Source organism: Dendrobium catenatum, unplaced genomic scaffold (genome assembly GCF_001605985.2).
Source record: "Dendrobium catenatum unplaced genomic scaffold, ASM160598v2 original_scaffold_96786, whole genome shotgun sequence".
NCBI classification, from domain to species: domain Eukaryota; kingdom Viridiplantae; phylum Streptophyta; class Magnoliopsida; order Asparagales; family Orchidaceae; genus Dendrobium; species Dendrobium catenatum.
The window spans coordinates 640,435-655,709 of NW_021415225.1; the positions used below are offsets into that span (position 1 = coordinate 640,435).

The 15,275-nt window shown below is 35.0% G+C and overlaps 1 protein-coding gene across 2 annotated transcripts; it reads left to right on the forward strand.

Annotated features, from left to right (window-relative positions):
- Positions 1 to 4,143: 4,143 nt before the first annotated feature.
- Positions 4,144 to 14,959, forward strand: LOC110108994. 2 transcript variants are annotated; one of them, XM_020839876.2, is made up of 5 exons: positions 4,144 to 4,165; positions 4,398 to 4,754; positions 13,344 to 13,532; positions 13,659 to 13,732; positions 14,288 to 14,959. In XM_020839876.2, exons 2-5 carry the CDS (start codon positions 4,509 to 4,511, stop codon positions 14,355 to 14,357), a joined length of 579 nt encoding a protein of 192 aa, XP_020695535.1. In that variant the 5' UTR covers positions 4,144 to 4,165; positions 4,398 to 4,508; the 3' UTR covers positions 14,358 to 14,959. The 2 variants fall into 2 exon arrangements, with proteins under 2 accessions (XP_020695535.1, XP_028547797.1); XM_028691964.1 differs by lacking the exons at positions 4,144 to 4,165; positions 14,288 to 14,959 and having other exon boundaries at positions 13,659 to 14,080.
- Positions 14,960 to 15,275: the final 316 nt, after the last annotated feature.

Sequence of the window (15,275 nt, forward strand, 5' to 3'; positions counted from 1 at the left end):
AATGTTTTTGCTTCATTGCATCCCATATATCTTTGGTTGTGGTTAGGAACTTTTGGATTTTGTTGATTTTCTGTATCATTGAATTCCACAGCCATGACATAATTGAGGAATCTTCTACATCTCATGCACCAAAATCAATACCATCTCACAAAAGTGGCTTAGCCTTTCCTTTTTAAGAAAGATTTCATAATATGCGATCAAATAAGGAATTTTTTTCTATTCATTTTGAATATATATTTAAAACTTTGATAATCGTTGATGTTTGTGTGATGCCCCAAAATTTAAATTGGAAGAATTATTTATTTATCCTTTAAATAATCAACAATCAGATCTATCTAATGTCATCTATTAGTAATAAACAACACAACATATTCTATAATTTAAAACATCAATGTAGACATCTATATTCATTCCCAAAAATCATATACACTACTCATGACTATAATAAAAATAAACAGAACCTGAAGAATCTGACCAGCCTCACACTCATGCTCCCATGCCCTGATCTGAAATCATTTAACCACATATAATGAGCTTAAAAAGTCCAGCATGTCACCAAAATCTATAACTAAATTCAAAGCACGGTGAAGGAGAAATATGTTTGTCAACAATCAAATTATAGTAGTTGTATTCATATGATCATTAAATCAGTCCAAGAATAATAAAACTCAAACACAGTAGGAATATAATCTGTAAGCAATAAAACACTATGGTACATAAGCTATTAAAGTTATAAACTAGTATGAGTGTCAAATCTATAAAGTAATTGCTACATCAATAATATCAATCAGTAAAGAAATCGGATAAAGCATCGAATCAAAACATCAGTAAAGACAGTTGAAATCAAATCAATGTAAGAAACTCATATAGGAATTTACGCATGGTATATCAGCTATTGAAATGTGCACATGCTATCTAGGCATTCTATATCAGCAACATTAAATCAATATCTCATTCTCATGCTCAGTATATCACATGTTTATTATCTGTACAATAAATCAGTAGTATTAAATATTATAAGTATCTATATCAATAACAGTAACAATCCAGTGGCAGGAGCAGTAGAATAATACAATAACAGTAAATATATGAAGTACTAATAAATCCGTACAATAAGAAAAATGCTTAAAAATATGCATTTCAGTAGTCATAGTAAACAAGCAGAAGCCCTGATTATCATGGTGTTTTTCAGTGTTAGTATCAATGTTAGTAAACCGTTGACTCAGTAAATAGAGTCTTCACCCTTTGCCCGTCAAAACAGTAATAATCTCCTTATAAATCTCAATCAGTGTATCACGTGAATTAGTAGAGAATAACACCAAACCACAGTATTTAAAGGAAAGCCCGTCGGCCCACCTTCATGTACATGTCAATTAGTCTCCAACCTACGGGTCAACCAGTCTTTGTTTGTTTTACACACGCAGATTATTATCATAATACTATAATAGTAATAACAACCAGCTATTACTCAAGCACATATCCACATCTATTTTCAATGCATTGCAATAAATAGTGCATAATTGAGCTTAATTTAGAAGATGCTAAAAAAATGTCATAATGGTATATAACAAAGAATCCTATTTGGAAAAAAAACACATTTTCAGAAAATTACCAAATTACCAGGGATTATGTAAAATGATATTTTAAGACTTTTATTTTACCGCACTACTATTTTTAGACGTTAAAATAAATTTTGGGGTAGGCAAAAATCATTGTATTTTCAAAATCACTATATGAAAAATCTCAAATAAATACTAAAAAATGCTCATAATCATGATCTCTTTAACATACAAAAAGTTACGTGGTGAAAGTTTTGCCAATACAAAGTTATTTACGTTTTTCAGTAACGGAAACACAATTTGAGCGAAAAAACACCAAAATTGCTAGAAGCTTGCTGCAGTGGAAACAAATTGCTTGAAGCTTGCTTGTGGTGATCTTGTTTTTGACGGTGGAAACAAATTGCTAGAAGCTTGCTGCAGTGGGTTCAACTACTCTGTCGGCGAACTTCTTGCTGGCCGTGTTTCTTCTTGCAGCTATTGTTAGGTAGGAACAATGACGATAGTTTTTGTAGTGGGATGCGATGGTGCCTTTCTACTGGATTGCATGCGTTGAAGACTATTGCTAGATTGGTAATGCTTAAGAATTTTTTTCCTAATGTTATGATACCATGAAGATTCTATCTATGGAATCAACTAATTATTTCGTAATTACATGAAATATAGTAAAATATACAAATATTAACCATGTTCCTATGTAAGCTTCTATGAAATAAAGAAAGATAGTTTAGTACTTGCAATATTTATTCCACTTGAATTCCAGGATGGATTTCCTATCCTTCATTCCCACCACAATGGCTAGGATTCGCCAGCTTGCGGTCTCATAGATTGCAAAGCCGGCCCTAGAAAGCTGCCAGCAGTATTAATTCAAAAGGTGCATGCAGTTTTTAATGAGATTATTGCTCTGTTATTGTCTAATATGAGAGAATCATAAGTCATTTGTGTACATGGTTTCAGTTATGATTTTATTAAATTGTGGTGCGCCTATTGGATTGAATAAACATTTACAGTAACTAGTAAAAATACATATGCACTAAGCATTTATGTTCAATATTTTTCTTTCAATAGCTAAGTGGGTTATTTTTTTAATTTGTATGTAATGATTATTTGAAATAACTTCTTTTTATAATATGTTGAAACAGGAAATAAATTTCATATGCTATCTTAAGTTGCGATGTCACTCTTTGTACTAAGATTAAAAGTTAATTGCGCGCATTGAATGATTCTTAACTACATCAGCCTTTATACATAATATAGATTTATAAATCTATCTAGAAAAATAATAAACAGGTTATTTTAAAGAATTTGCATTTACATAATTTTTTTTTCAACAAGGCTTTATTCCATTATATGGGGTTGGTTATATGATTTTTTTTCTCCATTATGTCCTATTAATAGTTAAATTCTCATTTAAATCCAATAAAAATTATCATTTTTAATATTTTCTGACAATATCTTTTTATGTTTACGTCTACCTATCTTATTAACATAGACCTGATCTAGTACATTTACTCTCCTAACAAGATCATCGAGAGGCTGATGTTTTATGTACCAAATCAGCTAAGGTGACTCTATAATCTTATTTATCCATGATATAAAAAAATTAAACTATATGATATTTAAATGCTATTATTTTTTTTTTAACAGGTTTTGTTTTAGTTGAATATCAACTTAGTGCTATTTTAGCATTGATCAAACTGAATGAATGACCATGACTTTATTAGACCGGTCCACGTGGGACCGGCCCAGACGCGAATGAGGCGGGTATATCTCCGTCTCCTACTACAGCCGCTCGATCCGCATGCTTTCGGGAGCCAAATAAGAAAGAATTTTGGAGGATTAAGAGGGAAATTTGAATGTAGGGACTGTTTAGGGATTTCCTTTTGATTTGTATGCTTTAAACACTTTGTTTTCCTAGGGTTAGGAGATCTTGAATTTGTCTGAAATTTGAGATCTCTTAGAATTAGGTTTTTCTTTGGGCTCTAGCGGCGTCTTGAGATTTGGGAGAGATCAATCCTCTCGAATTGAGGATCAATTGTATCTTGCTATTTTCTGTTTTCCTTTCATCAAATAATACAAATTATCTACTGTTTTCGTGGTTTTGTGCATACTTTTGTGGATAATTCTCGTTGTTTTCCGAAGATTGATAGGAAATACTTGAGATCTACAAGTGTTTCCTATCTGATTTATTTTGTTTCATGATTTTATTTTATTTTTGAATTTAAGTTTCAAAATTATATTGAATTTTGTTGTATAAATTTTGAAGTAAGAAGTAAGTTGTTTGGATTTATATTTTAATTAATTCTAACTTCATTGTATTTTCTTGTACCCATTCAAAGTCATGGAACAGCAACAGGTTATTTAATTCCATTTACTATTGATGTATAAACGTTTACTTCATACCCATTTACTTTTGATTTTATGGTAATGAAGGTGGAGCAGTTGATTTTTGTATTGTGTAAGCTTTGCTGTTTGATGGTAGTAATGCTATGTGTTTTTTTTTTTTAATTAGATTTTATTTAAGTAGACTATCAACCGTCATTTTATTTGTGGCAATCTTGAATGAATAATATGGGCGGAGTATCAAGAAGTATAGATTTGCATATGAGGTAAACTTGCTATTGCATTTTAAGAAGTACAGTACTCTATACTCTTTTATCCAAAACATGAATGAAATGTTGTTTCATAATTTTTTTCTTTTAATTCAAATTGAATATGAAAGCAGATTCAAAATGTTTGCTTTACATCCTAACAATTAGCTTTAGATAAAACAGACTACAATGCATTTGCATTCTCTGCATTATTAAACTACATGAGCTCTAAGTGCTTGAACGCAAACAGGTCCTAAATTTGGTGGAGTCGTGACCAAAGGGGGACGACAAGCATAGATAACCGTTTTTCAATCTTTGTCCCATGTGTAGTAGCACAACCATTCTCTTTGTGGGAAGTTAAATGATGTTCTTGCGCTCAATACTCCGTTCTAGGAAGCCAATACAGGCTACAATTGCTGATAGCCCAGCCGATATCCTAAGATCAAGAATCCTGGAGCGAGAACGGTTCCGGCAGAGGCGTAGAAATCCTAGCCATGATGAGTTCTTCGTTCAAGTGCCAGAATCCTCTAGTTGGCTGGACACTGCAACCATGCCAATGATCCTCACTGCAGTTGCGATTGCCCTTTTTGCCAAAGTCCTCATGATGGTATGCTTACGAAGTCCTGCAGAAGTCCATTTTTGCTTTATTGTCTTGTTTTTATGGTGATTTAAACAATTTGATCATGTTCATGAGCGTTTTTACTGCTTTAAGTAAAATATACTTTGTTTCTTGGGATACTGTTGCTGATAGCTGGTTCTGTTTTATGTATGGCATTTAGCTGCTCATTATTTCCTGTTTCTTTGTCATGAGTGGCTTTGATCAATGTAGGTGAAATCCTGTTGCTTGAAATCAATCATTTTTCTCATATGTAGATGTTTATTTTTGATGTATCATCAAAAAATTATATTGATCGGGCACAAAGCTTGAGGCAAAATCAAATTGAAAAATTCAAAAATTAAATCAAAGACAATCCGATTTCAACAAACTTATAGTCGAACTGAATGTCTCGGAAATACGAACTCAACGGCACCAAATTCGACTCAATCCGAGCTCAAATGAGTCCAAATCAAAGACCCGAAGCATATTTGGAAGGTTCAATCCATAATTTAGATTACCAAACAATTTCCAAATGTGACATGCTTATAGTCGAATCGAGCGGCTCGATGCGTCAAATCCAACGAACCCAAGATCGCCGAATTCTAATATCATTAAGACATTCAAATACCTAATAAACGGTCCATGATCAAGGGATTCAACATTAGCCATCCATTCAAACCACTCCCAATTTACCCTTGATCTTCCTTCTATATATTGGCCATGATACTCTTAGAAAATTATAAATTGACCCCTCATTTCTCATGGGAGTGGGGAAGAAGGGGCCCAAAGGAAGCAAAGAAGAGAAGGAAGAAGAGAAACTTGAGTTCTCTTGCCACCAGACTCCTCCATCACCACCACCGAGCATCCATCCGGCTGCCGATCGACGCCGGACTTCTACCTGGAAGCTGATCGATGTTGGACTTCCACCTGACAGCCTACTGATGCCGGATTTCAACCCAATCACCAACCGACACAGGACTTCCGCCTGTAACCGAACTTCTGCCCATCGCCAAACTTTTGTTGGACTTCTACCCGACTCCGGACTTCCGCCCTTCGCCGAACTTCTACCAGATGTCAGACTTTCGCCAGTTGTCATACTTCTTCCCGTTGTTGAACTTTCGTCGAACTTCTACCCGATACCGGACTTCTATCCGTCCCCGGATTTCTACCCGACGCCGGACTTCCTCCAATCTTTGAACTTCCTACTGGCTACAGACGGACGTTGGATTTTTGCCCGACCGCCAACTGACATCGGACTTCTTCCCGGCTAACTAACGCTTGATTTATTCCCGGCCACCAACCGACGTTGGATTTATGCCCGGCCACCAACTGACGTCAGATTTATGCCCGGCCACCAACTAACACCTGATTTTTGTCTGGCCACCGACTTACGTCGGATTTCTGCTCAGTCACCAACTGACGTTGAACTCCTGTCTGGCCGCCGACTGACATCGAACTTCCACCCTACTTTCAATTATTCTTGGGCTTCCACCCGACAACGGTCCTTCCGACCTCCGTCGCCCGCCGACCACGGCCCTTCTTACCTTTGTCGCCAGACAACAATCTTTATGACCGCCATCGCCCGCTGACCAGAGTCTTTCCAACCTCCATCGTCTGCCGACTATAGTCCTTCTAACTTCTGTCTCCCGCCTACTACGGTCCTTCTGACCACGTCGCCAGACAACGATCTTTATGACCGCCGACTACGGTCTTTCTGATCTCCATCGCCTGCCGACTACGGTCCTTCCGTCTTCCTTCGCCTGCTGATTACGGTTTTTCCGACCTCCATCACTAGATAACGGGCTTTATGACCTCCATCACCCGTCGACTACGATCTTTCTAACCTCTGTCATCCACCGACTATTGCCCTTCTGACCAAACAAACACGTCAATAATAATTCTTCCTATTCCCATCATGAACCAGACAACGATCTTTATGACCGCCGACTACGGTCTTTCTGATCTCCATCGCCTGCCGACTACGGTCCTTCCTTCCTCCTTCGCCTGCTGATTACGGTTCTTCCAACCTCCATCACTAGATAACGGGCTTTATGACCTTCATCACCCATCGACTACGATCTTTCTAACCTCTGTCATCCTCCGACTATTGCCCTTCTGACCAAACAAACACGTCAATAATAATTCTTCCTATTCCCATCATGTAATGCACTCCATATGATGTAGACTTGTTACATCAAGCCAAGGCCTTCCCCCCAAGGAAGTGTCTCATTTGTAATCAACTACAAATACTAGTGTATTCATTCAAACTGGGTTAGGCCCCATGGTTTTTCCCCCATTTCAGGGTTTTCCACATAAAATTCTTGGTGTCTCTTATAAGTACTGCACCCTCTCTTTTATCTGCATGCATGCTGGATCTTCGTATAACGCTAAGACATTAAACTTTATATTTCTCTACCGCCATGAATATTGCAGGCACAACAAGTTTTTATATTGTATGAATGACATTTGGTTATTCATTTGTAAGTCGAGGTTTTGTTTGGCTTAATTTGTTAAGGAATATGAACTCATAGTTACTGATAAAAATTAAAACACCAAATCTCAATCATATTTTTTACTTGAAGCAAAGAAAAATCTTCTACCAAGATTATAAGGTATTTATAAGAGAGTTTGACCACACAATATAGAATAGGGGTTATGGATGTATATCTTCAAAATATGAGGATAATTCTAAAGAAAAAAATTCTTAGGGGGGTTAATTGAAATTCTTTAGTTGAGTCAAACGTAATGTCAAATAGGTTGATTAGTTCTATTAATTGAATTGTCATATAAGTTTTAAGAGAGTTTAGAAATATTTAAAAATGAATGTGATGTTCAAAATTGCACTAATTATAGACATGCATTTTAATAACACAAAATGACTTGCATTATGGCGCATGGCGTGACATTATGTGGCGCATCAATAGTGTCATTTGCTTGGCGCGACGCACTAGTTCAAAATAGCGCGTGCTATTTGCATCATCTATGTGCAATAGCGCATACCATTTTCTTTAGGGTTTTAAATTTAAAATTATAGTTTATGTGTGGGCTCCGAAAAATTCCAATTTTAGGATGTGTTGATATAGTGTCATTTGCTTGGCGCGACGCACTAGTTCAAAATAGCGCGTGCTATTTGCATCATCTATGTGCAATAGCGCATACCATTTTCTTTAGGGTTTTAAATTTAAAATTATAGTTTATGTTAATATTTATTAAGTTGAGCTTAGTTGTCTTGAATTCTTGCATTTCTTACAAAACAAATGGACTTGAAAAAATGATTATAATATTTAAAATTTTTAGTGATTGAGATATTTATTACTTGAACTTGAGCATCATTTTGATTGTTTTATTATCATAATGGTCTATCTTTTAATTTAATAGTATTTCATATTAAAACATATTATATTTATCTAATATATTATGCATCATGTTTAAAATGACACGCGCTGCATCATGCGCTATAGCACCATGTGGCTATTGACAAGTATGTAATAGAGGAATCAAACATATGAGCCATACAATGAAAGCTATATGGGAGTAATAAACATAGGCTTTGATGATATCCAAGGAGTGCACACAACTTGTTGCAAATCTTGAAAGTATAGCTCCAAGCTTCTTCTTTTTTTTTAAAAAAAATATTTAAGTAATTGTTTCCTACAGTGCTACTAGTTTCAGGTATGATTATTGATTTGTCTAATGATATTTTACTTATAATTTTTGTTGGATATATGTTATTGAATAGAAAATTCTAATTCATAGAATGGATAATTTGTTACAACAACAACATCAAGCCTTTATCCCACCCCACTGTGTTGGCTACATGAATCCTTTTTCTCCATTTTGTCTGTTAAGAGTTAAATTCTTATTTAAATCTAATAAAGAAATGTCATTTATAATATTTTCTAACAAAGTCTTTTTATGTCTACCTCTATCTTGTTTAACATAAGTCAAATCTAATACACCCACTTTCCTAAGCAGGTAGAATGGTAACTTTTTTTAAAGGAAATTCAAATTTATGAATTTTGAGTGCTTAGTTGGGTGTTGATTCTTTCGATCATGGTGTAAGAGCGACACCAATTTTCGGAGCAAATCATTATCCTTATACTGACTTGCGATGTGTTTTTTTCTCTATTTATGAATGATTTTCTTATTTTTCTTCTAAATCGTTCATCTTTGGCTTTTGCAAGTGGTTGATTTTAGTCAAATATGTTATCATATTTATTTTTTCCTTGTGAATCTTAATCAACTTGTAATTTTTGAGAGTTTCAATTTTTTATTTATTTGGGTGGTTATTAAGCTATCATTTGGTGATAAGTTTTCCTATTTTTGAGTGTACATCGAAAAATTATGAGTTGTTTTAATTGGTGCTCTTTAAAATTAAGAATTTCAAATCTATTTTTGTGATATCATCCATTATTCTATCTAGTAGCATTAGGAATGTTGGATGCTATGTCATTTTACATAAAAAATGCTTTTAAAATGTGATCAAAATTTAATACTATTGAATCACACAGCTAGGGTGGGGCCCACTACTTTGACAGGTCAACAATCTATAGGTTGCAACCCACCCAACCGTGGGTTGCATTTGTAGATTTCCTCTTCTGACACCAAGATCTGTGGGATATAATTATTAGAATCAATTAGATTAAATGAATTTCCTCTTCTATTTATTATAATTAATTAGATTAAATATATTTCTTTTTCTGTTTATTCTCCTAGAGTGTATATGTAATGATTTCAAGGAATAAGATTTGAATTCAATTTCCCTAAACAATTTCTTCATGTTATCAGAGCTTAGGAAAATCCTAAGCCTTCTCTGAGTGCTGGTGGCAAAGCTTCCTCTCTTTCTTCCAACCTTCAGTCGAAGGTAACTCTCTATCATCCTGTCGATAGCCTCTCTTCAATCACCGGCAAACCTTGCCCAAAATTCATCTTCTCTTTCAACCGAAGAAACCCAACCATGTCCATGGATTGCGAGATCTCATCTTCATACCCAAATATTATCGTTTTAAAGACCGAAAACTCTGGATCTGTAGAGAACTCTTTTTCTCTTCCTCTTCTCATCACAAACCACAGATTTAATGGGCAAATTTTTTTCAATGGTCTCAATCGGTGAGAATGTTTATTTGTGGGAGAGGGAAATAGGACTATCTCACTGGTGATGCCCCTATACCATCGCGAACCGATCCTCTCTACAAAAATTGGAAAGCATAGAATCATCAGATCATGTCTTGGCTCTTCAACTCCATGAATGTAGAAATTGGTGTAAACTTTCTTTTTTTACAAGACGGTCCAAGAAATATGGAAGGCCATTAAAGAGACATACTCTAGTTCTGACAACACTTCCAAGCTATTCGCAATTGAGACAATCCTTCACGATTGCCGACAAGAGGACCTAACGATAACTCAATATTTTGGCACTCTAACCCGTTATTGGAAACAATTAGATATGTTTGAATAGTATCAATGGGAATGCTCAGAAGATCACACACTTAACCGAAAGGTTGTTGAGGCAAAAGCAATATTCAAATTCTTGATGGTTTTGAACAAGAACTTGGATGGCATTAGAGGACGGATCATGGGAACCAAACCTCTACCAAATATCTGGGAGTCCTTTTCTGAAGTTTGAAGGGAAGAAAGCATAAGAAAGGTCATGTTGGGAGGCCTCCAAGGATCTTCAAATGTTGAATAAGGAAATGCTCTTACTATCCTCTGCAATCGAAACCCCTAATATGTTGAAAATCAGCATAAAAAAGAGGAAGATTATGGTGTGATTACTGTGCCAAATTAGGACATACAAATGAGACATGTTGGAAGATTCATGTAAAACCAGCTGATTGGAAGGCAAACAAATTAGCACAATAAAGCAAGACGAACTCTGTCAACACAACGTAAGATCAATCCATCAAAGTTGAAGCCATTCCTTTCACCAAGGAACATTTAGAGATGCTGAAGTTGCTGCTTAACAACATCACAAACCAATAATCTCCAGAACCTGCTACCAGCCTACATGCTCACTCAGATATAAAACAGTCAAAACTTTGGGTTATTGACTTAGGAGCATCATATCACATGACATGAGACTATCAACCTTATCATTCAAAACGAGTAGTTAAGGTTGTTGATCACTCAGCATTCAAAGTTTTGGGAATTGTTTCCGCATTTGGCACAGAAGCTATCACCTTTAAATTGGTGCTTTATGTGCCCAATCTTGAGTACAATTTGATTTTCATTAGTAAATTGACTTGTGATAGAATTGCTTAACAATTTTCTTCAATAATATATATATTTTTCGTGAATTGGATTCGAAGAATAAGATTGATAGTGCTGAGATGTGTTCTGGGTTATAATATATCAAGACACCCAAATCCTTAATTGCTGCTAAGAATTATCTTATTACGACTCAGTTTGTTGAGAGTCATTCTAAAGTCGGTCAAGATAGAGAGATTATCATGTGAAATTATATGTTAGGTCATCCAAATTTTATGCATCTTGGAAAGATTTTTTCCCATTTATTTATTAATAAAAGTTCAAGTTTATTCAAATGTGAAACTTGTCAATTGGCTAAACATATCATATCATCTTACCCAATTGTTCTTTACTAACCTTCTAAATCATTTGTTATGATCCATAGTGATATTTGAGGACCCTCAAAACTTAAAAATATAAGTGGTGCAAGGTGGTTTGTGATATTTGTTGATGATCATACTAGACTCACTTGGGTTTATTTAATGAAGGAAAAATTTGAAGTTGAAAGGATATTCAAATCATTTCAGCTGATGACTCAAAACTAGTTTGATATAAAAATTTAAATCTTAAACTCAGACAATTGGAGAGAGTACTTTCATTCTATAAATGAGAGAATACCTATTAAGCTAAGGGATAATCCAAGTGAGTTCATGTGCGTATATGCCTCAACAAAATGGGGTAGCTGAGAGAAAAAAATAGGTAACTCTTAGAAGTTGCTAGATCTATTATGCTAGGAAAGTCATTCATATTGCTGCATACCTAATAAATAGGTTACCTACTCGGGTACTAAAATTAGACAAACTCTACTCAAAACCTATCTTCATGCTCGATTCATATCATCAAATCTTCCATCTAAAGTTTTTAGGTGCTCTGCCTTTGTTCATATCTATTCACAAAATGTGTCTTTATTGGCTATTCCTTGACAAAAAGAGGTTACAAATGCTTTTGCCCTACTTTTAGGAAGGTATTTGAAATCGTGGATGTTACCTTTTTTTAAAACAACCATACTTCACTAGTTTTGAAATTCAGGGGGAGTGTGAAGGATAATTTCAAACTTGGGAGTGGAATTCGTTATTATACAACCAAATAAAGTCCAGTCAAAATCAACAAATATCACAAGAAATTCAAACCACGAGTATTTCCCAAGGTATATCTCCTTCACACTCCCCCTAATTGGATTTGAATTCAAAATTCTTTTCAAATTATCTTCAACCTAATTTAGGAAAATGAAGGGGAATGAAGGAGGGAGCAGACTAGGGGTGAGGTGGTTGGCTGGCTATGGAGGTGGAGCGGTTTATGGCCGGCAGTTGATATGGATAAAGTGGAGGAGGCTTGTGGCTTTGGAGGGGTTTGTGGGAGAATTGGGTGGTGGCAAGTGGGGGATTTTGGCCAGCGATTAAGGGAGGAGGAGAAAAGGATTTATGGAAAGAAAGATACAATCGTGAGCCTGGACACATCCTACAGCTGACGGGTAATGCGTTTCCCTTCTCCAAGGGACTTCAAGTCACGAGCCCGGACCCATCTTGCGGCTGGTGGAAGCTTTGATTCCCTCCCATAGAAATCTCATAAAAATCTCACCCAAGTTCTCTCCAAAGAACATAAGTGCAAACCCTTTTTTTATTAATAATCCATCATCTGATACAAGAGCAAGGACCTCTATATATATAGGCCTCAAAACAAAAGAAATAAAAAAAAAGACAACTTTGCCCCTTGGGCTTAACATAAGACAAGACTCTTACATAATGGTAAAAACAATAAATGCAAAATTAAATCAAAATACAATTAATAAACCAAGAAAAAAAAGGAGTGATCTCGGTCGTTGATCTTCGTCTCTTCCATTGAGTAACGTCCAGTCGTCCACTTTTGGATGTTCGCATCACCTTTACCCTTTGCTTTAATTTCTTAAAGCTACTACAACCTTTTTGAAGTATGGTAATAGTGGTGGTTATCACTGGAAGATTCAAATGCAACTCTTTAGTGACGATGTAATAATATAAAAGTCAAGGGCATTATGTTTGTTACTCAATTTCAAAAACAAATATTCTTCAAGTAAAAAAAGTGTAATTGTTAAACATTACTATAAAGGCATATGTTTATTGATGCACTGTTCGATTTTATGCCATTGTGGTCGGTCCTGAAACTTTCAAATACTAGTTGTATGAAGACGAATTCTATAGAAGTCATGGGCAATATGTTTGATTCGCACACAAGGTCTAAAACAAAATTTTCTTGAAATTTAAAAGATTTAATTGCTAAGATATTACTTGCTTAGTAATGCATATTTACATTATTATTAATTTTTTTATTCGAATTAGTTTATAGATCTTAATTTGACAAATTATTTTTGTGCAGTATGATGAAACCAAAGCCCAAGAAAGGTTAGAGCGTAAGATAGCAAAAGCTCCTCCTGAACAAGGAACAGTCAGAATGCTTACTCGTGAAGAGTGGGATGAAATCCAGGAAATTAGGCCAAGGACCCCTTTCGAGTCTGAGCTTGCTCGCCCTAATGCTCGCATAAGAACTGGAGAGCCGATTCACTTTGTTAGTTGCCCTTGTATCAGCAGCTTTTATTATGGCTAGTTATAATAATTTCTTTTTACATAGAAGTTGTTTGCTATGCTGTTGTGCTAAATATGAATAGTGCTAATTCATTTTCATTATGTGCAGGAGGATTTTAAAGACTGGGCTACTGATGTATTCACTCATGCTCTTACCAAAGCTGAAGAAATTGTAAAGCAGAGGTGATTTTCTCGCTATGTGATATAGCTTTTGTTTGGGACTGTTTTTTTCCTGTATTTTAAAGCAGCTTTTTAGTTTAAAGATTAAAATTTTTGTAAAAAAAACTGTTTTAAGAAGCGGTGAGAAAGCTGTCCTAAACGAAGCCATAATTTGATCTTATTATGCTGGTGGTGTAGTTGAGGTTGCATACGTCTGGTGAACAGTGGTTATTGTTATACTTTTTCTTATAATTGTTTTATTAGGCTCAGGAAGATTAGTTTTCTTGGTGAAGCTTTTAACTTTTGAGGGCTAATTTGCCTGCTTTTAATGGAAAACATATTTTAGAAAGTGATAATTTTTGTTTACTGTTATTTTGAGTGTGAAATTAGAGATTTTTTGAATTTGGAATCAATATTTGCATCTAATTTCATAATTTAAAAATTATGGTTTTTATCTTCAAGCAATCAATGGAGTCCTAAGTGTATTCACTGATGCTCTTACCAGAGCCGAAGAAACAGCTAGGACGGATTCCCACACTATATGCCTTGTAAAATGTTGATGTATAGTTGAATTTGCAGGCATGAGGTCACTCTTGGTTACCGTCGGACCGTTCTATATAAATGTTCCATAGGGGGCTCAGGAAGCTAACTTGGTGAAGCAGTGAAACTTCTTTTTGGCTTGGAGTTGCTGCAGAATGCTTTTCTTTAAAGGAAATGAACTGCAGACCTGCTTCGTATGGCAGGTCTATATAATTTTCTCTTGCTATTTCTTCAAGGCTTCGTTTAGGACAACATTCTTTATGCTTCTTAAAATAGCTTTGTAATATAAAATTTTTAATTTGTGTACTAAAAATCTGCTTTATGAAGCAACAAGAAAGCCATCTCAAACGAAATCTAAATCGGGATAAGCAGTCGCGGTCTTAGCGGATGGATGCATGGCCATTGGATTTACTCCAATGACAACAATTAACACCCTTATGATTTATAAGGGCTCACAAATGACCTAAACCTAGATCTTTAGCCATTTTTATTTTTATCCAATTATCTCTCACCCTTGGGTCTCAGCCTTTCAATTGATTTCTTCTCTTCTCATTCATCACATTTCTATCTCTGTTGTTCTTTACCTTAGCTACTTTCTAGCCCCCCTCTCTTTCTCTCTCTTGTGAGTCACATGACTCACATCTCTTTTTCTCTCATGTATCAGCTATTGCCTCTCTTATTTTGATTAATGATGCAAAGGTGTTGAAGATTTATGTTATTCTTTTTTTTCCACTATATCTATTCACATTTTATTTTAATGGCTTATAACTAATTTAGTGTTCAACTACTTTGATTTTTATGGTTAGTGATGTATTGAGGTACATTCATGCATGTCTTAAATTTATTATTTTGTTATTGTCTATTTATTTATCTCAAGTTATATTACAATGCATTTATTAATGGTCTAAGACTCTATAGGATAAAATTTCAATTGACTAATTTTTCTTTGATTAAAATAGATAACTTTAGATTATTGGTGTCTTGCATCTCTTGGAGATATATACTCTAATAATTATCTAATTTGATA

What these genes read in the sequence shown, in the direction of transcription:
- LOC110108994 (XM_020839876.2), top strand. Translation starts at nt 4,509, where the DNA reads ATGATGTTCTTGCGCTCAATACTCCGTTCTAGGAAGCCAATACAGGCT. An exon ending in CTGGAGAGCCGATTCACTTT is followed by an intron (nt 13,533 to 13,658) that starts GTTAGTTGCCCT and finishes CATTATGTGCAG; the next exon opens with GAGGATTTTAAAGACTGGGC. An exon ending in GAAGAAATTGTAAAGCAGAG is followed by an intron (nt 13,733 to 14,287) that starts GTGATTTTCTCG and finishes TTGAATTTGCAG; the next exon opens with GCATGAGGTCACTCTTGGTT.